Consider the following 25,473-nt stretch of genomic DNA (forward strand, 5'->3'; position numbering starts at 1 on the left):
CTGCATGATCACTACACGACAGCGCTAAATTATGTTCAACTAAATTAAATCTGCAACCTAAAGGCCTCTAAACATCCTTATTGGTTCTCTGGTGATTTAATTCATGCCTTAAAATCTAAAAAACACTTTCATAAACTCTATAAAAGAAACAATAATACTCAGTATTACCTTCTTTTCTCTAAATATAGAGCACTAGTTAAAAATCTTATTAAGCGTGATAAAACTAATTGGAATCGTAGTATCAATAATAAGGTTAAGAATAACCCTAAAAAATTCTGGAGATACGTCAATGTTATGAAAAATGGTTATAGTGAATCTCATTCTCTTAATGTCAATGGTGATATCTGTAATGATCCAGGTATTCTATCTAATGTCTTTGCTAAGTACTTTGCTAGTGTATATGTACCATCCACCAACCACCCTCGTATCCCTGATCCCAATATTATTCACGATTCAATTCCTGTATCTTGCTTATCAGAGAGCCAAGTCTTATGGGGAATTAAATCATTAAAACCAACTATGTCTACTGGTCCTGACGGTATACCAAATTTCATTATTAAAGGCTGCTCTTTTATTCTAATGCCTCTATTGTTGCATCTATTTAATACAAGTCTAAAATCACAAGTATTTCCCACTGAATGGAAAATAGCTAAGGTTATTCCCATACATAAAAAGGGTAGTAAACTCAGTGTATTTAATAATAGGCCTATATCATTATTAAATGGCTTTACTAAAATCTTTGAAAAAATAATATTTAAACATATTAACTTCCCAATAAACAACAGATTAGCTCCTAATCAGCATGGCTTTAGAAATAGTATGACAACTTCTACTAATCTTCTCTCATTTATTAATCCTATATACAATAAAGTTACAACAAGGGGGCAGGTTGATGCATGTTATTTTGATCTGGCTAAAGCCTTTGATACTGTCAATCACTCCATTTTACTAGCTAAACTTTCTAATTTCGGTCTCTGTAATAATTATATAACCTGGTTTACTAGTTACCTTAAATATAGATGTTTCTTTGTTTCACTTAATAAAAACACTTCTACTTTATATCATGCTACTTCTGGTGTGCCTCAAGGGGGTACTTTATCTCCCTTATTATTCAATATTTATATCAATGATATTTTTAAAGTTCTTCATCATACTACTGGTTTTCTGTTTGCTGACGATCTTAAAATATCCAGAGAAATTTCCTCCTTAAATGACTGTCTGCTTCTTCAATCTGATATTACTGAAATTGATAATTGGTGTAAAATGAATTTAGTTTCACTTAACAAAGATAAAACAAAAATTATTTCTTTCACAAGGAAAATTCATCCAGTTAAATATGATTATTTTCTTGACAACTCAAAAATTTCCAAAGCTCTTAGTATAAAAGATCTTGGTGTTATTCTTGACTCCAAACTATTCTTTCATCAACATGTTAATTCTTTAGTATCCTTTTCCCGTAGAACCTTATTTTTAATAAATTATATAACTTACTATGCATCTAATACTGATTCCATTCTTACTCTTTATTTGTCCTTAGTTAGAAGTAAACTCGAATATTGCTCAGTTATCTGGAACAGTATTAACAGTATTAACACCACTGATAGTGACAAAATTGAATCCATACAAAATAAATTTTTCAAAATAATTAGTTCTAGACACCATCAATTACCCAAATTAGAATCTCTTTCAAATCGTCGCATCCATCTGGATGCCCTGTTTGTGTTTAAGTGCTATAGTTCAAAAATTAATTGCTTATACTTACTTGATAACTCTGGTATTCGAGTCCCGCAGTTCAAAAGCCGCCTTCAATCCCTATTATGTTCCTTACACAATAATAATGATTTAATTTACAGACTTATCTCAAATTTCAATAAATATGAAAATTTTATTAAAAACTTTAAATTTTAATTTTTTATGATTACCCTAATATCTTGAGTAATTTTATAATCCTGTTTATTCTTCCCATTCTAGATCATTTAGTTAAGATTATCTCAGTTGCTGTTTTGTTTTGTTTGTTATTGTGTCGTCTTTTATTATCCTGTGTATGTTGTATTTATTCGCTTGTATGTGTCGTCTTTTATTATCCTGTTTATGTTGTATTTATTCGCTTGTATGTGTCGTGTTTTTATTACTTGTTCTGTGCACACCTCCAAAGCTTCGGCTGTTGGTGTGCATGTCACAAATATAATAAATAAATAATAAATAAATAAATAATTTGTTGAAATAAATTTTGAAGCAGAGACCATGTAACATATGTACCTACAGGTATGTCACTTAAATTTAAAGATTCTCATTTGTTGTTTTTTATATCTAACCTGTATTTATGGGCCTGAAAGTTTTTATCGAGGACCTCATGATTTTTTAAATTTAAATGTTGGCAGGTCTGAAAATGTGCAACCATTATGTGATAAATCATGGTATTTAAGAACATGGGGAACAATATCAAAGTATTAACATTATTAAAAGGGATAAAACTGTGCAGCAGTTGAATGTGGTAGAAAAAACAGTTCATAATATTAAGGACAACTTTATTTATTTTAACTGTACACAATTTATAAATAGAAATATCAGACAATATTTAGGAAAGAAATGTGGTAGTAGGCACAGAAGTAACTAAAAAAAATGAAACTCTACAAACACTATCTTTTGCGACCATACAGGCACCATTCCATTAGCAACTGAGAATTTCTTCTATTTAACTGCGGAGCAACACTCTGGACCACACTTTGATGGTTAGTAACCACCATGCGGGCCAGGCTTATGTCGTGGAACACGTACACCTGCGGAAAATCATTTTCATCAACATCTACTTCACCATTCAATTAAATAATTACCACAGTCTTGTTCTGAAAATCAATAAAAAAAAATTGTTACGGCCATAAACGACCTCCTTAACATATATTGATGTCCACTATGAAGGAAGATAATCAACTAAACTTAAACTTTATTCACGTGAGTCATCAAACAAGCTCAACATATTTTCACCGTAATTTATTCAATTTTTGTTTAGCTATCCTGATCGTGTTCATCTGTTGTTTCTATATTCCAACAGTGCCCTTGTTGAAACCAGTTACTTAAAAATAAGCGCACAACTAAAACTGTTCCATGGCCGTTGCTCGGATTGCGTGTGTCGTGGCCGTCGGCGTGGAGGCGGTCGCCCACCTTGTTCGTGAAGGTGTTGTAGATGAACACGGGCGTGGGCGCGCGGGAGGAGCCCAGAGTGTAGCGGCCGCAGCAGAAAGCACGCACCGACTCCTCCAGCTGGAACCTGACGCAGCACTTGCGCTGGTCCAGGATGTAGGTCTGGCCGTCCCACGAGCATGCCACTATCTCCTCGGCGCCGTCCCCGGTCACGTCCAGCTTGTCCAGGGCAAACAGCTGGTGGTCCACTTGGATCGACCTGCACAACAACAGTAATCTGGACATTTCACCTCTAAATTAGAACCGTCAAAACACGTTTGTATCATAACTGCATTATAAATTTCTCTTGTAATTTAACTATATAACTGCCAGTCAAGAAAATTATTGTTATTTACGCAACCACAAAATTATTTAAATATTGAATGTGTTTTTTGAAGATTTCCATCAATTCTTCTTTCACATTAAAATATTATATATTAATTGGGACCCTTAAAAATGGTGAAGCCTAATTTCACAAAAAAAAAAAAAAACTACAAAATTCGGCAGTTTTTAAATTGTGGGAGGAAGAAGGGGTCCGAAGTGGGATGAGGCACATCAGGCTTAGGGAGGGTGGGCGTAGCCCCGGCAGAATCAGCTCCTCGGTTAGATCTAGTGAGGAACTTGATTCCACCTAAGGCCTCTCTCTACACAAGAACAGTCATTTTGATGGGTATTTTTCCTGCAAAGATTTTTCTGGATGTATCAGTGGTTAAAGGATTCAGTTAAGGCACTTAAGTGTTCTTACCCGTTAGTGTATTGTTACTCTATCCTAATTTTTATCTCAGGTCGTTCCAGGGTTGGCTGATTTAAACAACACTTTAAACCTTTGTTTAAATCAAGTGGTTTTTTTTTTTTGGGGGGGGGCCAACTTTTTTATTTATATTTAAATAGAATATCCAATAAAATTTTAATGAAAGGTCTAATTCCACTCTAATAACAACTATCGTTTACTCATTAATGTTTCTTGTGATTTACGGCAATAAATTTATATACTAATCAAGATATTATTTAAATTATCTGAATAAGTTGTAAATTATAGCCAGCTAAAACCTCCTCTAAAATTAAATTAATTATTAAATTGTAGTTAAAAGTATAAAAAAAGTCCCCATTCTGCAGGAAACACCCATTCTATGGAGAATCCTCCTCCTGTCAGATGTGCAGATTTGCTGGACTTCAGTTCTTTGATGCTAAGTTTTCTGGCTCAACATGAGTGGCAGAAAGCGGGATGATGTATGGCTTTCATTTGAACATGCTGAGAACCAAAATAACTAATGTAATAAAAAAAACATGGTTTAAACAAAAAAACTAGGTTTTTTTTTTCCCCTTACCTGGGTTGTTCACTCATAAACTGGAAACCACAGCCTTTTCAGTGAAACAGCAGAAACTACTTCAACTACAGTTTTTGTGATTGACACACAGTTGCACTTACTATCAGGGCTGGGCAATACTGATGCAAATACCACGGTATCGGGCGATGTTCGTAGTATCTTTATCGGAAGTATCCGAGAAAATAATTTGATATATACTTTATGATGATACCACGATTTATAATCTCCATTTCTTTAGGAAAACCCAAGCTTTGCAAAAGCCAATAAGAGGGTCATAATTTTTACTGATAAAAATTAATTTAACAGCAATACCACTATGTTAAATAAAGCTTTCCTTTAATAGTGATACATAACTTAAAAAATTTATTGATAACTGGTAACTTTACTTTGCATCCTCCAAGAGTATAAACAGAAATATAGATACATACCTGCATACAATATACGCAGAATAGGCAGCACAGTATCTAGATAACTTACATCTGCAAAAACTGGTATCTCTCCAAAACTATCTGGCTACTACGAATGCAGTTCGCAACTATAACATTCCTAGTAACATAAAAAAGTCATTGAATGGCTGAATGAATAGATAAGTGTTAAGATCTCCTCAATATGGGATGAAACTAAGATAAGGAGAAGCCACAGAAAGGATTGGACAAAACCCAATGGCTCACTTAAAAATTCCATGAACAGAACTTGGATCGCTGCCAAAAACTTAACTCGGATCATCTCTGCGATTGGAGTGATACAAATATGCAACCACCACAGCATCCAGCACTGCTCATGAATCAAAGGAAACTAAACAGATTAACACTTCTGAGCAATCAATGAAATTAGACCCAACATTTATTGGGCAACTTGGAGGCACTTAATAGTGATCAGTTATCGGTACAAACTTAAAAAAGGGAAACTTAAAGTTATTATTTACAAAATTTGCAACAAAAAGTGATGTTATTTTATTTTATTTGGGCTTTTGTTTAATGACTTAGTTAAAAAAAAAAATGTAATCATAAACTAGTTATTGCTTGAAAATAACTTAACAATTTTATTTGGTAAATGTCTTATTTTACTGAAATCAATAATTAAGATGCAGAAAAATTCTATTAATGTTGAATTTAATCATCATGAGACAACATAACGCACCATTTTCGAGAAACTTATGCCAAGAAAGTTGTGAAAACACAAAATTTGTAAAAACGAGAGACTAACTTTATAGGAATTTGTGCAAAAGATGAAAAGAAAATTATAAAATCATGCTGTAACTTCAAATCATCAGCAATCGCAAATTTTTCGAGTCCATCGCAATCACAAATTTTTCAGGTCCCTAGTTACCAGTGCTCTGAAAGACAAAGAACGACTCACCACAACACCTCCTCGTTCTGCACCAGCATCAGGGTACCGTCCAGGGTGGCCACAGCGTAGCGCATGCACGTCTTGTCGTCCTCCTTCACCCCCGGCGGCCTGATGCAGCCAAGGACTCCAGTCGAGACGTTTGGGTTGCGCATGCGTGATGAAGTCAAGGGGTGGTAGTCCACGGAGGTGCTGGCAAGATCATCTGTGCTGCAACAGTTACAAAAAAATACAATTATATCTGTTTTTAGTCAAAATATTTTTGTGTATTAAAATATATATATATATATTTTTTTCTTAAGTGTGTGAAAAAGGTTAGCTCCTAAAACCAGTCATGTAAACTCCATCACCGTTTGCTGCAGAAATCGGGAGATTCTTTTTTAGACACGTAATACAACTGTGAATTATTAATATAAAAGAAATTGAAGCAATGAAACTTACTTCTCAGCTGACGCCACGTTGCAGCGGATCTTCAAGAAGGTGCCTCCCGGCTGCGCCACCAGCAGGCAGGGCCTGCCGTCCGCAGAGTAGTTGAGGGTCACGGTGCCGATCTGGTTGGCGCACTCCCACTTGTGCAGTCCCACCAGCCTCCCGCAGACGGGCCGGTCCCCAGGACCCTCCGCCTGCTCCGCCAGCCAGCGGTAGCAGCGCACTACTCTGTCCGTCAGCCCCAGCACCAGCTCCTGGCCGCCGTCCCCGTCCATGTCCCCCAGTAGCACCACCTGCACCACACCCGGCCCTGCTCCCTGCAGCGCACTTCTGCTGGGTAGTGGGACTGGCATGTCGCCACGTTCACTGCTGCAGGGGAGCCTTCAAATATTACTAACCTGTGGATGTAGCTGAGTAAAGAGTAATGGCTTCCGGGAATTAAGTATAATAATAAGTCAGGTCAACTGCATTAAAAATATACAAAATATATTTATTTGTTTAACTTTAATTTACTTGTTATTTAGGTAGCTGATCTAACTTAACCAACCTTTCATTGTATTACAAGGTAACATTTTTATGCTGCAGCTTTTCCGTAAATTAATAATAAAATTCCATAAATATTTTTTTTAATACTAAAGGCGTTACTCTATTTACCATATAAACAGTGATTCTAAATTTCTACTGCTTTCTTACAAATTAACATTCGTAGGTTACAATAAGTAGCCTATGCAGTGAAGCGCCCATTGCCATTTGGTGCTTTGTGTTGTCGATCCTGTGGTTATGTATATTTTGCATTTGGATATTATGATGTAATGAAACATAAACAATAATTTTAAAAAAATTATGTGATTACTTACTGAGCATTCAAACCCAAGCATCAACCCTTAACAGAAAAATTTTTCTGCACTATGGAGGCGCGAAACATCGACTTGTTACGTGCATTAGCACGTAAACTTACTTATAAAAGGAATTGTCATTACGTGCATCAAACGTAATAATTCCTTGTCAGACACAAAATTCCAATAAGAAGATAAAATAATAGGGTAAATATGTATTGTACGGATTAGCGCCAAAAAAAATCGTACAAATATGAAATAACTTTCATTATATGCTATCTTACGTCCTCTTTTCAGAACCGCCTGCGGAGATAAAAAATTCCAATTACTTTTGGAGATATCGAATTTTTTAATATTAATTTTTTGGCGATTTTTTTAAAAAAAAAGTTTAAAAATCCGAAAATACCTTTATTCTGTGCTCTTTAACTTCCTCTTTTCATTAAACCCGGCGGAGATCAGAAATTCCAAATACTTTAGGAGATATGGAATTTTTTAATTTTCATGCTGTGCACTGATGCCGAGTTCAGCGGGAAGCCTACGATTCACACATCCTTCGGGACATACCCGAATACTCACGTTGGCAAGCCTTCTTTTCTTAAAATTAGCAAGAAGTAATTAAAAATACTTTAAAACATTGTGGATGGTTGGTTATATTAGGCAAGTATAGCTACATTAAAAAAAACTGTAAAATCATTTTATGGTTGCTTAGCAAATAACTTTTTAATATGTAGCTATCCAGCGCTAGGAAACCGTTTTCATGATTTCACAGTATTTTTAATGTAGCTATCCTAACCAAATCAACCATCCACAATGTTTTGAAGTATTTATAATGTAGCTAACATAACTTAATTGACCATTAGTTTTCATTAGTTGCATATTTATTTACAATAAACAAAAAAAAAAAACCAAAGATGCACGATCGGGCGTTTGCCTCTCGTCTGTTGAAAGAAGGCTTGCCAACGTGAGTATTCGGGTATGTCCAGAAGGATGAGTGAATCGTAGGTTTCCGGTTTCCCGCGTTACACCATTGTCGCTTGTTTACAAGTATGATTTTTTTTTTTCGCGACGTAGTTGAACGACTACATTACGTAAAAAGAAAATTACGTGAGTTCCTACTGTTCATCCTTTTTCCCGGTTTGTTAGGTCAGGTCAGCTACATTATAAATACTTAAAAACTAAATAACCATTAAAATTAATTTTTATTATTTTTAATGTCCGTTCAGTTTCAAAGTATTTATACTGTAGCTGACCTGACCTAATCTACCTTTGTCCCGTTTTGTTAGGTCAGGTCAGTTACATTATAAATACTTAAAACTATACAAGTAAAATTAATTGATATTATTTTTAATTTCCGTTTATTTTGAAGTATTTATCATGTAACTAACCTTACCTAATGGAAAATTTCTGTTATTTAGGCATTCACGCACACACGGCAAAATATAAAATGGCGTTTGTTAAATGATTACATAGGGCTTGTATTGCAAAATAAGAACGGCGATATCTCCAAAAGTAATTGGAATTTTTAATCTCCGCAGGCGGTTTTGAAAAGAGGACGTAAAAGAGCATATAATGAAAGTTATTTCATATTTATACGATTTTTTTTGGCGCTAATCCGTACAATACATATTTACCAATAATAGTCTAAAAAATGCATTCACAAAACAATTTAAAATTCCTTACCTTTGTATTTGCTGGTATTCTTTGCACATGGACTGATTCAAGTTTACTTTCTTGTTGGTCTTTTATTTCACGAGTTGACTTCAATAAAATGTGACACCATCCATCACCACAAACCACAACCAAAGCATTGCATCCAATGTTAAAAACATCACCCACTCCAATAGCGGTTATCATTCCCAATCCAGATATCTTCTGCCATTCTCTGTCTTCCTTAAAGATTGTCAGGTCACCATTTATATTACCTATTATTAATTCATTGTTTCCATCATTGTCAATGTCTCCCAATCCTATGGCATGGCTTAAAACATTTCCTTCGAGTTCAAATTCTAAATGCTTTACAAAACAAACTGAACGCATTTTTTTTATTTTAGAAGATTTTATGTCAGTTTGCATTGAAAGGTCGTCTGGTTTCATCGATTTCTGGTTTTATATTCTGCCATCTATTAGGTGGCCAAACAATACACTGAGCTTTGGCTGTAACAAGGCCTAAAGAAATTGGTCCAAATGAATTGGAGTCTAATGAATGACTTTTGTGGTCTCCTTCTACCCAGATATGGCCTTCAGGAATTCTAATAAAACTGGTTTTGTAGCCAACAGTGCGGATAATGTCGCCTTCTAAACCAATTACTCTCTTAATTATCGTCCGATTTCGATCTTTGGGAGATACCACGGACACGATTTCTCCTCTATCAACGTCAAAGTTTCTAACTGACCATCGGTTCAGCAGAACATAATCTGTATCGGATTCGCCAGGGTTGAAAGCAGGCTGCATGGAAATTCCTTCAACTTTTGCCACATACCCAACAGAATCAAAAATTGTCACACCAATTGGAATTCCTATCAATATTGACCTCAAAAAACCATTGGCTTTCATAAGAATTGTTAAAATCGCTACGGTACAAAAAATACAAATTCATTCAACAGAGGCACAAACCCAAACAACGACACACACCGTTGCAACAAAAATATAAACAAAGAACAGCTGTAACCATTTACCTGTTTCTTTTTTTTTTTTATTGGCCCACAGCTTTTACAAACGGCCAGCAATCAAGTGTGTTTGAGGGAAGAATTTATCACATCGTTATCAAATATCTACATTCATATTTTACACCCATGCTTTACCCGAGAATCGAACCTAGAAACTCTCGCACAGTTTTAACCTTTTCCGAGTGAATTAATTGAAAAAGTTAAAATCCTATTGAGCATAAGTCAAAGATAGCTTATTATTTGCCAACATAACTACAAATTCAGCTGATGTTACAATACATTACCACGCCTTTCAACCCCAAAATTTATGCTTGTGTGCACACTCTTTCACAATTCGTATTCTGCGTGCGAGCGTGCAAATGTTTACTTTTTTTCAATATTTTTAAATTCTGTTTTGTAAATGCTTAAGCAAAATTAGTATGAAAAAACAGTGCCATCCATATTATTTAAAAAATAACTTAAGCAGTTTAAACAGTATTGTATCTTTTATAATAAAAAATGTTTTATACAATAAAGGTAGGAACTTGTTTTCACGAGAGAGAGCGAGAGATCAATTACAAAATGCATTTAATTACTTCTTAACATATTTTCTCATCATTGCATTTGACTATGTAGTTCCCGTAAGAACCATTAAATAGAAAGTTTAAGGTAGTCACATGAGAAAAATTATATTTTCCCATTGTTTGGTGAAAAATTATTATAAATATTACCTGTAATTTAATTATAGTGTCGTAAATTTATATTGTACTTTAGGGGTAGCAAAAACGGTATAACAGAGAGGTTTGGAGATAAGGATGGAAGAGGTGCGAAAGGGGGTTAGGAGTTTGAAGGGGAGGAAGGCACATGGGCCGGACAGGATAGGGAACAGTCACCTTAAGTTGGAATAATGAGGAAGCATGTAGATACTTAACGGCGATGTTCAAACAATCCCTGGAGGAAGGGAATTTGCCAAATCAATAGTTTGAAGCGGTAGTGGTACCAATGTACAAGGGAGGTAGGGATAAGACTACCCAGTGAACTACAGACCAGTCAGCCTGACTTCCTGTGTAGGGAAAGTATTAGAGAGCCTGGTGGGCAGTTATATGGTGGGAGTAATGAATGACCTAGGTTGGGTGGACAATAGACAGCATGGATTCAGGGTAGGGTTCTCGCGTGAAACACAGATGGAAGGGTTGCTGGAGGATCTGGTGGAAGTGGTGGATGGGGGGAAGCGGATGGATGCAATTTTCGTAGACTTTAAAAAGGCATTCGCTAGAGTACCTCACAAGAGGCTAATGGAAAAGGTAAAAATTTGGTGGAGGATGAGATGGTAAGTTGGGTAGGAGACTTCCTGAGGGATAGATGACAAAGGGTGAGGGTGGGTGAGGAAAGGTCTGACAAAGGGGAAGTGACATGAGTTCGGCTAGAGAGTGTATTGGGGCCCCTGTTGTTCACGATAATGATGACTGATATTGGAGAGGGGATAGAGGCCAGGATGAGAGTATTTGCGGATAATTGTGTAGTGTATGAGGTGGTGGGGGAAGGGGTTCATCTGCAAGGTGACTTGAGCAGACTGAAACAATGGACGGAGCTGAATGTTGAAAAGACGTAGATGGTTGGGTTTACGAGGAAGAGGAAGGTAACGAAGCAATTCTATATGTGGAAGGGGCAGGAGATAAAGGAGGCCAAAGAGTATTAGTACTTTGGGGGTGACCCTGCCAAATAACCTGGGATGGGCAAAGCAGGTTGAGCGCGTGGTGAGTAAGGGTAGGAGGACGCTGGGGCTGCCTGGCAGGACTCTGCAGGGGGCAGGGAGGAGGGTAAGAGAGAAGCCATACTCCACATTGGTCAGGCCAGTGAAAGAGTATGGAGCAGTGATCTGGGACCCCTACCTAGTGACTGAGGTACGGTGCTGGAGAAGGTGCAGCGTAGAGCAGCGAGGTGGGTGATATGTGTATAAGAGAGGGAAATGCATAGTCCGACTGAGATAGTTAAGGAGCTAGGGTAGGAAGCATTACAAAGGAGGAGAAGGGTGGAAAGGTTCGTCAGACTATAAGGCAATAAAGAGAGAGGGGGGGCTGGGAGCAGCTGGGGACTAGGATACACACAGGTAGGTATAAAGGGTGGAGTTATCTTTAAAAGATTTGTGCAATGGGAGTGCATGACTTGATATAAGTTTTTGGACATACACCATTGCTAAGAACTTTTTCTGTTGAAGGAAAAAAAAACTAATAAATAAAATAAATAAATAAAAATACCCAAAAAAGACAAAAAACACACAAAATTAAGCAAACAATTGCTGTTGTCAACAAGGATATGAACACCACAAAATATTCCGAAACAGGAATATGGTCAACAAACAAAGAAAAATGTACTAAGAGAACGAAAAAAAAAAAACACAAATGATAACAACACAAAAATATTGAACCCAAAATAATTCAGCACAACAGTTGAAATTAGACAAAAACTCGACAAAACGAAAAGACAAACAAATACAATAGTTTTACCAAAACAGAAACAAGCGACGTTTCGGGAACTGCTATCTGCTCCCGTCCTCAGGCAGAGACGCACATGGTACGGAAACACAGGTGCGACTGAGAGGACGGGAGCAGATAGCAGTTCCCGAAACGTCGCTTGTTTCTGTTTTGGTAAAACTATTGTATTTGTTTGTCTTTTCGTTTTGTCGAGTTTTTGTCTAATTTCAACTGTTGTGCTGAATTATTTTGGGTTCAATATTTTTGTGTTGTCATCATTTGTGTTTTTTTTTGTTTTTTTTTTTTTTTCGTTCTCTTAGTACATTTTTCTTTGTTTTTCTTTGTTGACCATATTCCTGTTTCGGAATATTTTGTGGTGTTCATATCCTTGTTGACAACAGCAATTGTTTGCTTAATTTTGTGTGTTTTTTGTCTTTTTTGGGTATTTTTATTTATTTATTTTATTTATTAGTTTTTTTTTCCTTCAACAGAAAAAGTTCTTAGCAATGGTGTATGTCCAAAAACTTACATCAAGTCATAAAGGGTGAAGAGATTACGGATGGAAGCTACAGAGGGACTGGAGGTAAACGGAAAGGGGTAGGTGTGCTTTACTTGGCAGGACAGGAAGGGAGTGGAATGTGTTAAATGAAGAGATGGTAGGGGTGAAAGATGCTTAAAAATCTGAGGAGTATGATAAAGGGGAGGGGGGAAGTGAGTGAAAATCGAGAACTCCTTACCACCGGTTGAAAGCCCAATTGCAAGCGTAATAGTCAATTCATTAGCGTAGCAGACTGTTTCCACAAAAAAATTGCCCTGATTATTTTTTCTGCTCTACTGTTTTCTTGATGCTATTTGCAATTTGATCCTGTTATTCTCCAGAGATCCGTAGGAATATAATGTTGTTGAGACTGTTTTCAAAAAACGGGACTGTTAGTGCATTATGGCCGGAGCAAAGATAACAATTTTTTTTAACCCTAATTTGGTTTCTATTTCAAGTGAATATTCTTCAAAAAATTTTAATTGTTTTAAATATTCACTTGAAATGGAAAATAATTTTGGGCAGAAAACAGTACCTATCACCCCAGCCTTGGCTATGCTATATTTCTAAAGATCTCTGGAAAACCACGGGATCAATTTTCAGCAAAAATCATATCCTTGTATGAACATGTTAATTAATAATAATTGTGCTAATAAAATAATATAACTATTGTAATGCTGCTTTACACAGTGGTTAGGAAGAAGATAAGGATATAAAAATGCATTTTTAAATTTTTATGTCTTTGACTTGATGTACTCCTGCCCTCAATATTTACCCATTTATTATCTAAACTATTATTCCATTCTCGGAACGTTCCATGACCAGTGAATTTTTTCTTTCTCCTTTCTTCAAAAAAATAGTACTGTTGCTCACCCTGTTATTTCTTTACAGTGAGGCCAACCTTTTCCTATCTTCCCACACCAACTCAATATCCTGTACCTCCTAACTAGTCTCTTTGTCAGCCATTTTTTAGAATCTCCCACCTCATTTACTTATAGCTCTTACGGGATGGACATCATTCTTCGTGTTCATCATTTTATATTCTCCTTCACCCTAAACTTCACCCACCTAGCTGATCTCCTCTGTACTGCTTCCAGTTCCTCATGAGCACTGCTGCAGCATACTCCATTATGGGGCGTACAACTTTGGAAGTTATGTATCACTGATCCAAGTTTATCCCGTGCACCCTGATGGCATGATCCTATATACTTTGATCCAGTGGTATATGGGGTTTGCATTTTAATTTAATATGTTGAAAGATCCTAGACGTAACAAAAAAAAATTTTTAAATAACAATGGATTATGATTGTGTGTTGAATTAGAAAGAAAAAATTTCCACAAGACCCTGACAATATTTATATTGTGATTTTCAAGTTTCTGTGTGGCCATGATCTTTTGATGTACTAAATTAAAACAGCCAAGCATCATGTACCACAGGATCGATTTGTACCCATTCATGCCGTCAGGATCAAGGGATTAATTTGGATGTGGAACAATTACAGCTTCCTTCCCCCAGTACCCTGCCCAGCATGGCCAAGTTCTTCAACACTTTCTTCACTTGCTTTTTCTACCCCAGGTTTCCTTTGGTGAAGTATCCTTAGATTTTGTAACTTTTGGCCTCTCTTAGTTCCTCTTCCTTTTTTTTTTTATCAAACTTTCCTTGTCTTGTTGACTTTTATCATCATAATTCTACTTTCAACCCACAAGGCCAAAACCTCCCTTCTCTGTTTCTCCGTATATCTGCAAAAAGGCACATGTTCTAATATGCCTACTCCGATGTCATCAATGACCATGATGGGAAAAAAATCAGGCCCTAAAGTGACCCTGTCCTCCACCAATAACTTGTTCCCTACTCATACTCTCTGGTTTCTGTTCGTGAGGAAATATCCAGTCCACATCAACATTCTTGTATCCTTCATCTTCTTCATAAAACCTGCATGCTACACCTTGTACACACGCAAGCTGCATTCACACGAGTAGCCCTTTCTAAACCCATGCTGCCTCCCTTCCGTCAGTGTCTCTTTTCCATTACTTCTACCACATGCCTCTGCACTATCCCCTCCATTACCTTTCCCTTTGCTGATGTGAGGCTCACTGGTCAGTAGCTTACACTCTTACAACTGCCTACCTCCATTCGTATGGGAGTCTACTGTCTCTCATCTACTAAATAGCACCCACAGCACCAAGTCTTATCACGCTAGTCCCTCTTCAGTCTTCCTAATCACTTTTATCCTGTCCAGCTCTTTAACTGTCTTCCTCACTTCCTCCGCCCGTACTCTCAACTGTACTCCATACTGCTCTGCACTTGGCACATCTCATATCATTTCCTACTGCTTCCCTGTCTTAAATATCTGCCATCTTTGTATAATCCTGCTCCATCATTTCCTCTAGATAGTTTTCTTTTACCAGCTGAATATTCCTCGTTAGCTGTCTCCCTGGTTTTTTTTTAATTATTCCCTCACTACCTCTTTACCCCTTTTTTCTACCTATAGCAAATAATATTCTCCTTCAATTTTTTATGTCTTAGAACATTTTATAAGCTGAATAATATTTTTTACTCCAAATGCATGTTTAAGTTCTTGTTCATTCTGGTGAATTTTTCGATGTTGTGACAGTCACTATACTGTTAAGGCTATTAAAATCTGAAATTGCATCGTTTTCTTTTACTTCCTGAAATTTTTTTCTAATCTAAAGTTTGTTACTGTCAGACACTTAAAAAATGACGGGCTCTTCTAGTTAGTTTTGACCCAAATGTGTGCCAACTTGATGCTTATATATTTGAGTCAAGCCAAGGAGTTTGAATCGAACCTGTTACCCCCGCCACATAAGTGTGATGGTTGACTATCACCTTCCCTGTGGACCCTTTATCAGTTAAAGGAAATTATATTATTCATGTAAAACTGGGAGTGATCTTCAGCCTTTTTTTTAAATCAAGGGGTAATTGTTTCCTCAGCTTACGTGTTGCAGGCCACAATGCATCATTCACACATCATCACCAAGACTTCTTCCACTATGATTTGTTTGTCGTTCTTTTGGTGAGGGGGAAAAATGTTACATCAATCAAAAAATTGTGTCTAAAATCAAACATGTTTTAATATAATTACTTTAAATCTTCCATCCAACATATCATACATTTCTGAAACTAGGAAGTTCAAAATTATATTAAAAAAAAACATTAAATCTAACATAGATCATAGAATTTCGTGTTTATGAAGGCAAAGTCAGTTTACAAGAAAATGTGTTTAATTGTTTTTTTTTTTTAAATATTAATTACTCTTTTTATGAATCACTATGTATTTCCCAACATTCTGGCTATCAAACTGTAATAAACATTGGCACATTCTTCTGTATGTTTCCAGATGGGTTGGTGGTCTTCAACAAACCTTACGGAATCTTGCAGAAGCCATCACATCAGAGTAAAGGCGGTGTTACGAAAAGTACGTTGAACACTGCCGCTGTCGGCGACAGCAGTTATTCCCTGCAAGAAGTACTGCCCTTTGTGGCTCAGGCATTGAAGTGCCCTTCACTCCAAATCGTGAAGACACCAGAGAGGTAATATGAATATGCTAATGAAGTAATTAATGTGTCTAATACAGAGAAAACAGCAATGTTGTGTTCAGTTAGTGCAGGGGTCGGCAACCTGCGGCTCGCGAGCCACATGCGGCTCTTTGAATGTGAAGCTGCGGCTCTTTAGTTCCGTTCCAGAAATACTGCATCACCAGGTCGTTTATACAGAAAATACTTTTTTATTACAAACCAGTAGTAAGCCTGGTTTTTTTTCCACGCTTGTTATATTTTACTAAACAATATGTCATCAAGCAGTTAAATTATCAATTTAAAGCTATCCATCCGCCCGAGGTTTTCGTTTTACTAGTAGGCTTACTTACGGGCTGTGCTGTAAGTGTTTAATTGTTTTAATTTTTTACTAATATAATAAGTGATTATCTAATAACACCATTTATATTATCTATTTTGTTGTGAAAAAACACTTCTTATATATATGAATAAATTTTTCTTATGAATAAAAAAATAGATTAGTTTTTTATCAAAAATCTTTATTATGCAAGTACTATTTATTGTTGGCAAGAAAAATTTTTGTGGCTCTTAAAAAACTTTGAAATTTTGTAAATTGTAATTTTTGGCTCTTTCGACTCAAAAGGTTGCCGACCCCTGAGTTAGTGGGTTGAATGTGTATTTTCTTAAAACTGTTTTGATGCAAGTATTTTTGCAATGAAAACAATTTGAGTTGTGTTGAGTGTTTTGTTCACACTTAAAAGAATTAATGGTTGCAATAAACTAGACAGTTAGTTTGTGTATAATTAATGTACATACAGGATGTCTACAGGTCACAAAGTCCTGAAAGTCTTGAAAATGCCCCACAATAAACAGCATTGGTGCTTGGAGTCACGAAACTTTAATTTCCAGCAGCCTTTTGATAACTCACATTTTTGTGTTTTTGACCCACACTTAATTTTATAGTTGCACATTAAATATAAATAATTGGGACTCTCTACTTAAGGCGATTGGTGCACGGTAAAAAACGGTCACAGGTCCGAAAACAATGAATTTTGTATCATATGACCACTAAAGAGTCTAGATGCCTATGCGGGTGACCATTACTATGTAGGGAGGTCAGGAGCTTAGTTCCAGCTCGTCAGTGGCGAGATGGCCTTCATACGGGAAGGGTGTCGCTGGTGGTCGCTCTGCGGCCTGCCATCTAACGGTAACTAACAAAACCTCGAAGATTGTATCTCGCTCTCCCTCTAACACACAGCCGATAAGGTTCTATCGTGCCCGGAGGAGGGGAAGGTTTAGCAGGTTTCTCTTTCACTCATCCTTCGCCATGGGGAGGCGGAATGGATTATTTTTTTGTCCGCAACTGCGCACATGTGGCTGAGAGCTAACCTCTGCCACTCCCGCACATCTTCTCACTCAACTCGCTCGTTCTCTCACACTATTTCAATAAATCTTTTCAAATCTTCAAGATCAATACTTTAAACCATTGCGCTTCCTACGGATTAATTATATTTCATGCACGTGCCCGAATTCAGCTGCAAAAAAATAAAACGGGTAGTCAATTTTTTTCTTCAAAAACCTTCCGAAACACTGTGTGTTAAAAAACATTCTGAAAGCCCATTTTTCTAGATAAATGGAAATTCTAAATCACCTACGTCACAAGGAAACATTGTGCTTTAATATTATGTAAAGAAAACACCTCTTAGTTTTATAGTTATGTAAAGGTGGTGTGATATGTTTTAGATGTCGCACCATCTTATCATCCATGTAGAAGAGTTACCCGAAAAGCTAACAAGACTATTGCCATGGAAATGGAAATATGGTTAAGGAAATATTTTTCAAATGTTTGTAAACAGTAAACAACATATAAAAAATCTTATAACTGTAAAATTAAAATACAAACAACCCTATAGCAAATTTAATTTCAATATGAAAAAGTCTACAATAATGTTTACAAGAAACGAAATTGCAATAGCAATACAAAAATATCGCAATTTTGTTACATTGTTAACATATATATTATTTTTAATAAAGGCAATAAAAATGACATACTCAATATTTGGAATACAATAAATACCTTAAGCCCTACATAATTGCTGCGATATTCACAATAAATGCTTTTCTTAAATATAGTAATTAAAAAACATCGTAAATAAATTATGAACATACATATTATGGTGAAGGAAAGTGGACACTATCACACTGAAAAATCTTAGAGGGTAGTTTTCCTCATCTTATTTCTTTCTTTGCATTTTTGGTCTTGTTCGTTAAATATTTCATGTTCAAATACTTGATACGCATATACGTTCTTGTCTTGACATAACAGTATATAACTTCTTCTGGATATTTATTTTCAGTAGTTCCGCAAATAATTTTAGTCAGTGATTCAAAAATCCGCTCTTTTTTGCACAAATTGTTGCCATGAACATTATCAAAACACATTTCAGCGATCTTTATTAATTCAAAAAATTCATTAGTGGGACATTTTAAGTTACCCTTTGATTGTACATGTATCCAGCTATCGTCCTCCGAATTGAAATCCGTAGTGCCAAGGTCAGGATATTTATTTCTGAAACGGTGAGCTATATAGCCAGAAACATATTTCAGCCCTTCAAGAGAAATTTCGTCACTTGAAAGGGGCCTGGCCTCTAAATCTAAGTCTATTTCTTCCATGTCAGCAAGATCTATTTCATTTAAAGGTGATTTCTCTTGAAATGTCTTTGTAAAATACATTTCCTTGCACAAAAGTAGTTCTGTAATTTCATTCTGATAAGCACTGTCCTGTTCCATTTCATTTGAAGAAACATCACTTACCAAACACATTTCGTCTGTCTTCTCATCCGTGTTTTTTCCGTTCAGCAAAAACTGCTGCAGAATGTTTTCACAATATGTAGTTTATAATTCTGTATTTAAAGTAAATGGGCGACAGATGCGTATTTTGATGTCCCATACCTCTAATATACGGAGAGAGAAAAAACCACTCTAACACATCTTAGTTCAGTTTAACTGTTAAATGTTTAGGTTAACAGGTCCTATACATATTTTCGAATGTTTTACTGACAGTTATACTGGACATTAATTAAATTGATCGCTGATATTTATACTTTTAAACGAAATTTTGGATTTATCATTTTATGTAAACTCTAATGCGTTAAAAAGTGTAATGCAACACTACACACAGGTAGTGATGTCTAGTGCACTGCCCTATGCACATTAGTTTACAAAAAAATAAAATGAAATATTAATTACTGATAAATAATACCTTGATGTCATGATACAAGTAACACATGCTAAGACTGATTTATTACTTACACAGTACAGTGCATTTTGAAGACAAATGGGTCTTAAGAAGCGAAAATCGTAGTCGATTAAAGGATGGTATGGTGTTCGGTATATTAAGGTTTCCCTCAAAGTAACGGTTTCACAATGCTTTTAAGATATTAGTTACATCCCAACATAAGTTTAAAACATTTCTCTTAAGAGTGTGCTTCGTAGCATTAAAAGATGTGCCTTAATTATTTTGCAAATTTATCATTGTTATGGTGACGATGTCAGGGGTTTTCGTAATTTTTTTTAGAAATATAGTACAGTATTAGCAACTACGTTAAGAACTGTTATTTTATTCACACAGAGAAAAGAAATACAAAATGCTAAAATTTGGCGTTTGTCTTTTTATATACTATATAGGTTTGTTATTATATGTGTGTTGTAACATGTATAAAAATGTTAAATATATTCAACAATATTTGGTAATTATATATATTAAAAAACTTTTATGTACGCAACTTGAAACTACGTGAAAGGTTTTCAGTCTATAAAGGCCTATTCTATGATTTTTTTTAAAATTATTAATTCTTATGCAAACAATTAATAAAATTGAAAGTTTCTTACATTGTCAGTATATGCATAGCACTACAGTTATTCCAAACAATTCTCTACCAGTGTTTACCTAAGGTTTGCATGTTACGTTGGTTCTTCTACTAATACACGTATATTACAAGAGGTTTGTAATAGATTAAATGAGGTAAGTAAGAATTTGTTTTTATAAACGTTGTGTATGAAATTATAAATTTTGAGACGTATAATAACAAAAAGAAGTGCGTTCCGAAGACATATGTCGGTAGTGTTACCCACTGAAACATTATTCCCACTTCAACTCTCTGTCAAAATAAAAGTATGGGGTTGAATGCGTCAAAAGGGGTATATAAATAAAATTTGAGGCTTCTTCCTTAGTTCATACGCTGGTGTCCCCTACTTATAATTGCAAACAAAAATTTTTCCTCGATGTTGTAATTTACTCTGCGTATTCACAAAAATGTTTGGCAGTAAATAGGTATTTAATTTTTAAAAATGAAAGCATTCATGTTTCGAAAAAAATATTAAAGCGATGTGGGGAAAAATGTTTACAGATACTCCAGTAAAATTTTCAGTTTGATTGTTTTGATAGTTTCGGAGCTGTTGCGAGTTTAGTTTGGAGGATTTTTCGGCCGCGCGAGGCAAGTTTGGCTCGTGTTCGTTTTCTTCCAGCGTAGGAAGCAGGGAACAAACGCCGATACCCGGCTTCACCTCGCATCCTCTGCTGGCCTTCCCTTGTCCTCTCCAGATGTATTACTGTAAATTAGCTCCATGAGCGCGACCTTGACAGACCCTTCGTTTCTTCGGCCTCCTCTCTCGTCCTCCCTCTACACCCCATTCTTCCCCCTCCCCTCCCGCAGGCTGCGGCCAGCCGGCCCGAGCTCCGCCGGACTACCTGGTTCCGACAAGCGCCGCCCTCAGCGCCACGTCGCGGGGACATTCTTCCCGGCGGCGAGAGTTTTACACGCAGCACTAGAACTGTCACTCCAGAGGGTGTGTTTTGAGTCGGATTGTATCAAAAACAAAAGGATATGAAAATATATACATAACTCAATAGTGTTCTGCTAATTATGTTTTCATTTTCATTTAAATTTATTCTTTAAATCGCTCCTGAAGTAGTCCAGCAGTGATCAATGGAAATTGTCAATATTAAACTGTAATTTTGACGATGAAAATTTTTTCTTACTTTTATAGGTGCAGAAACCTATTCGTACACTCGTTTCTTGAACTATACTTAAGTTTAACATAATTATGTGTTTTCTAAATAATTTTGGCTTGGCATAAAAAAAAATGCATTTAAAATGACATAACTCCGTAAAAAAAAAAGTTTATTAAAAATATCCTAGGTATATTATGTCTTAAAAAGAAGAATAAAAAAAACATGTACAGTTAAATTAGTTTTGTCGTAATATTTTCCATGCACCAATCGCCTTAAATCATGTGGATTTAGCTTTCAAACCTAATAATGGGAATTTTCCTGAAATTGTAGAAAAAAAATTTTCTTGCGTTTGATTTTGGTTTTGTGAATATTTAAAAAATTTTCCTTTGATAAAAAAAACTTATATAAAAATTTTATTAAAACATCCTGAAATTGGTTCTCAATGTATTTGTAGGCATCCTGTTATTAAAATCTTTTCAGCTCCATTAGTGTCTTACTGGCTGTAAGGTGGATATTAATGTGGAGTAGTGATTTTTGTCCTTGGCTTCTTGTTGAGTTCAGGGTTTCCCTGCTAACTTGGAGGTCAGACTGCTTACTTCATAACTAGCGTGCGGCACATTCACGTGTCAGCACCACTTCTCTTTCAGCAGTCTGCATTGCCCAAGTATTTGCCGGCAGCAACATCGTCGTGGATGTCATGTCGCAGGTACGAGAGCGGGGTGGGCGTCCTGGCCTCCTCGGAAGTCGTGGCGGACAAAGTGCGGCAGAGCCTGAGGAGGGCCAAGCCCCTGCAGCGGCCCTCCAGCACGTACTGGGGGGTCGTGATCGGGACGCCTCAGCCCGAGAGTGCCCGTAACAAGTTCGGCATGAAGTTGAAGCCCATGCCTGGTGGCGATAAACAGGTGCGCAGTCGTGATTACAGACGGCGACACCTTTCGGGAACTGTACGGAGAGGTGCAAAGTGCACAGAAGTGTAAAAAACAAAGGCATTCATGCTGCATGACCAAAGAAAAGCTGAATACATATCAATAAGTGTAATATATGGGTTTTACTATATGTACTGTAATTGATAATCTCATCAAAATGTGTTCCCAGTAAAACTTAGTATCACATGTGGACAGAACTGCTTGAGTCAGACCAGCTCCTTTTTATATTTGTAAACTACAAGTATTTGCCTTTTTTTTTTTTTGTAGTTAAAGCATTTAAGAAAATTTCTAGCATAGAAAATACAAACATTTTTGTACTTGTTCTGTAACAGTATGAAACTTACCCCTTTAAAATGTAAATTTCCAATTACAGTACTTTCAAAAACTTCTTTACCAATTATTATAATGTACCTACTGATAGTAGTTAAGTTCTCCTGGAAAGAACATAACTATGGTGGTTTTTTTTTCTGTTACATTTCTTAGGCAGAAAGTTTTCTTCCAGTCTGTGCAGTTCCAAGCTTTTACTTAGAAAGGTCGCCAGCCATATTCTCTGGTCTGTAAAACCATTTTCAATTGTGAATTATCTTTTTGATGCTTCAGATCTGTAATGGTAGTGGTTACTGTTACTATCTTTTTTTTTTTTATGTTGTTACAAGTGGGAAAACAGGTTCGAAAAGGATGGCCCAATTAATTAAATACAGTTACACTAATAATTAAATTATTACTCTTAGATTGTGTGTCCACTAATTAATCATTCCATTTAGTCCACAGCTTGCTCCCCCCACTGGAGCTCGGCTAGACAGTGGCTCTCTCTACTGCTCGTCTCTTACCGCTCACCTCTGTCCCAGCGCACTGCCTCGCACTAATCGCTCATTTGCCGCACACAACGCAGTCCTCACAGTTCTCAGCACACTAAGCCCTTCACTTGTCGTCCACCTTCACTCACCAGGGGGTCACTCACTTTCTTCACTCCTCACTAGCGTCACCATTTTTATACCCCTCAGCTTTCCTTCATCAGTGTTCCTACCAGACACCTGAAGCTCCTTGAAAAATAGCATCCTAGTTATGCCACTGTAGAACTGTGCAAACAAGCTGAACCCTCTAGGGCCGCAGATAGTTCAGTGAGAAAGTGCCGAGGTAGGGGGTAGGGGGTAGCAAGGCACCATTGCTAAACCAATCGGGCGTGTAGCACTGATTTACCTGTGGGCTAACGGGCTAGCTGGTCGTCTAGCCGGGCCGCCGGACTGCTTCGTGGCCTCGCCTCGTAACATTATGTAACATTTAAAGTTCTTCAACAAAGCAATAAGAATTAGGTCACTGTAAGGTGGGAATAATACGCAGTCAGCACAAACTGCTATTTGCAGTTTATGTTTTCACGCTATTGGTGAAAGTGGTCATTGGCTGTATTAGCCACGTATGCAATTGTTTTAACGGAACAATAATTGACAGACGAGTTCCTTGGACACGTGACATCGCCCCGCAGGTGGTGCTGACGCGGGACTGGTCGCGGCTGTCTGTGCGTCGCGGGGAGGTGAAGCTGGCGAGCGTGTGCCACCGCACTCTCTGCCGGGACGCGGGCGGCCTGGCCGGCCTGGTGGAGGTGGCGACCACCAGCACCAAGTGGCACTTCGTGAGGCTGTACCTGTCCTACCTGCTGTCGCCACTGCTCGGGGACAACCTGCTGGGCTCCCGGGTGGCGGAGGTGCTGGGCCAGAAGGTGCTGCTGCCGCCGGGCAACGACGCTGCCAGGCTGCCTCAGGTACGGTCGGCACAGAGCGGCTAGCGTGTCTTCCGTGTCTTCTCCATATATTCCCGACCATTAGTATTAGTAAGTCACCAATAACTGTCAAAAAATTTTAATTAATAATCATTCGTTGCATATCACAGTCCACTATTTCAATAGGCAGCTGTCAAGTAGTTTTGTATTGATGCTGTCGATAGCACTGATTGTAATGTGCATGAGTCTTAAGTACGTGTATATTTACAAAGCAAAAAGGAATGGAAGAAAAACTTTTCATAACACTTAGATAGGGGTTGGAAAGGGAAAAATAAATGTGTGTACGTAGAACCAGTACAAATCAAAATAATGCTAAAATAAAATTTTAACTTTTCAGTAACCTGATCATTAAAAAATTTCGAAATATGTTAAACCTTATGTTAGCATTTAATTATTTGTATACTCAAGCCTTTTTGTTGGTCAGAAAAATTTTTGTTTTCCAATGTGGATTGATGTTTTAAGAGTTGTACATATCAAAGACAGTGTTTAGCAAAAAGAATGTTTGAGTGTTTGTTCCTTGGTGATGGATGGTGCCCAGTGAAGTGTGTAGGCCAGCGGAGTCCACCAATCACGGTCTATGGTTCCAGAAGCTGAACGGAGAGCTGATGAGTGCGCTGAGGCTGCAGCCGGGCTGGGAAGCGATGGTGCCAGCCCACCTCCACCTGCACCAGCTGACCCTGATTGGCTTCCAGGGCAAGGGGAAGGACTTGGTTCTCGAGGCGCCCGTTCCCGAAGTGTTCAGGCAGACGTGCGACTGGTTGGGGCTGGAGCTTCCCGGCGACGAAGACTTACAGTCCCGGACCGTTTCATCGCGTAACGATGTTGCCCACGGCTGATGGCACATCGTAGCTCTTAATACATCCATGACAGTGTTTATTTATTCATATTTGTTTATGCTAATCTCGCATAGCAAAAATTCAGTCTGACAATTTACAGATTTTATCCTTGTATTTGTTAAGTAGTTTTTATGAAGCCATTTCAGTCTGTTTTCAACTTTATCATGTTAAATGGTGATTTCATTCAACTGAAATACTTGTGATAACGTAAAAAATAAATTGGTTAAATAGAGATAAAACCATTTCTAACTATACTAAAATATCTATATGTTTTATGGAAACTTAAAAAGAAATGAGGGGTCCCCCTGCAGATGGGTCGTTTTAGGCAAAAAAAAAAATCTAACATTTTCACATTAAAGGTCGCACCATCTCAGTTAATTGGCGTGTAAGAAATACACACTGGTGTTAACTCTCAGTTCTTCTTTGTTCTTTTTTACTATTATAGGTGAGTGTGAGATGGCCACTTATTTCCCCCCCCCCCCGCCCCCACCCAAATTGTATGACCCCTACAATATTTACACACTACCTAACAAAGACAAAGGAGAATATAGCTATTTTTTAAACCCTTGTTTTCTTTTCTTCTATTTTACTTCATTTTTTTTACCGATACCTTTGCCACGGAGAGA

The 25,473-nt window shown here is 37.0% G+C and overlaps 2 protein-coding genes across 2 annotated transcripts; one reads left to right on the forward strand and one right to left on the reverse strand.

The window, feature by feature from the left end:
- Window positions 1–2,511: 2,511 nt before the first annotated feature.
- LOC134536782 (KICSTOR complex protein ITFG2-like) lies at window positions 2,512–9,775 on the reverse strand. Its single transcript, XM_063376699.1, has 5 exons — window positions 8,801–9,775; window positions 6,297–6,577; window positions 5,868–6,065; window positions 3,163–3,400; window positions 2,512–2,780 (listed from the first exon to the last, which is right to left on the reverse strand). Exons 1-5 carry the CDS (start codon window positions 9,212–9,214, stop codon window positions 2,640–2,642), a joined length of 1,272 nt encoding a protein of 423 aa, XP_063232769.1. The 5' UTR covers window positions 9,215–9,775; the 3' UTR covers window positions 2,512–2,639.
- Window positions 9,776–10,106: 331 nt separating this feature from the next.
- LOC134536792 (mitochondrial mRNA pseudouridine synthase RPUSD3-like) lies at window positions 10,107–25,086 on the forward strand. The gene is made up of 5 exons (XM_063376722.1): window positions 10,107–10,303; window positions 16,138–16,330; window positions 22,015–22,210; window positions 23,718–23,993; window positions 24,599–25,086. Exons 1-5 carry the CDS (start codon window positions 10,207–10,209, stop codon window positions 24,845–24,847), a joined length of 1,011 nt encoding a protein of 336 aa, XP_063232792.1. The 5' UTR covers window positions 10,107–10,206; the 3' UTR covers window positions 24,848–25,086.
- Window positions 25,087–25,473: the final 387 nt, after the last annotated feature.

Source organism: Bacillus rossius, chromosome 11 (assembly GCF_032445375.1).
Source record: "Bacillus rossius redtenbacheri isolate Brsri chromosome 11, Brsri_v3, whole genome shotgun sequence".
Lineage (NCBI taxonomy): Eukaryota > Metazoa > Arthropoda > Insecta > Phasmatodea > Bacillidae > Bacillus > Bacillus rossius.

What these genes read in the sequence shown, in the direction of transcription:
- LOC134536782 (XM_063376699.1), bottom strand. Translation starts at nt 9,214, where the DNA reads ATGAAACCAGACGACCTTTCAATGCAAACTGACATAAAATCTTCTAAA. An exon ending in AACGTGGCGTCAGCTGAGAA is followed by an intron (nt 6,066 to 6,296) that starts GTAAGTTTCATT and finishes TAACTGTTGCAG; the next exon opens with CACAGATGATCTTGCCAGCA. An exon ending in ACAACACCTTCACGAACAAG is followed by an intron (nt 2,781 to 3,162) that starts GTGGGCGACCGC and finishes GATTTTCCGCAG; the next exon opens with GTGTACGTGTTCCACGACAT.
- LOC134536792 (XM_063376722.1), top strand. Translation starts at nt 10,207, where the DNA reads ATGAAAAAACAGTGCCATCCATATTATTTAAAAAATAACTTAAGCAGT. An exon ending in AAATGTTTTATACAATAAAG is followed by an intron (nt 10,304 to 16,137) that starts GTAGGAACTTGT and finishes GTATGTTTCCAG; the next exon opens with ATGGGTTGGTGGTCTTCAAC. An exon ending in ACGCTGCCAGGCTGCCTCAG is followed by an intron (nt 23,994 to 24,598) that starts GTACGGTCGGCA and finishes CTATGGTTCCAG; the next exon opens with AAGCTGAACGGAGAGCTGAT.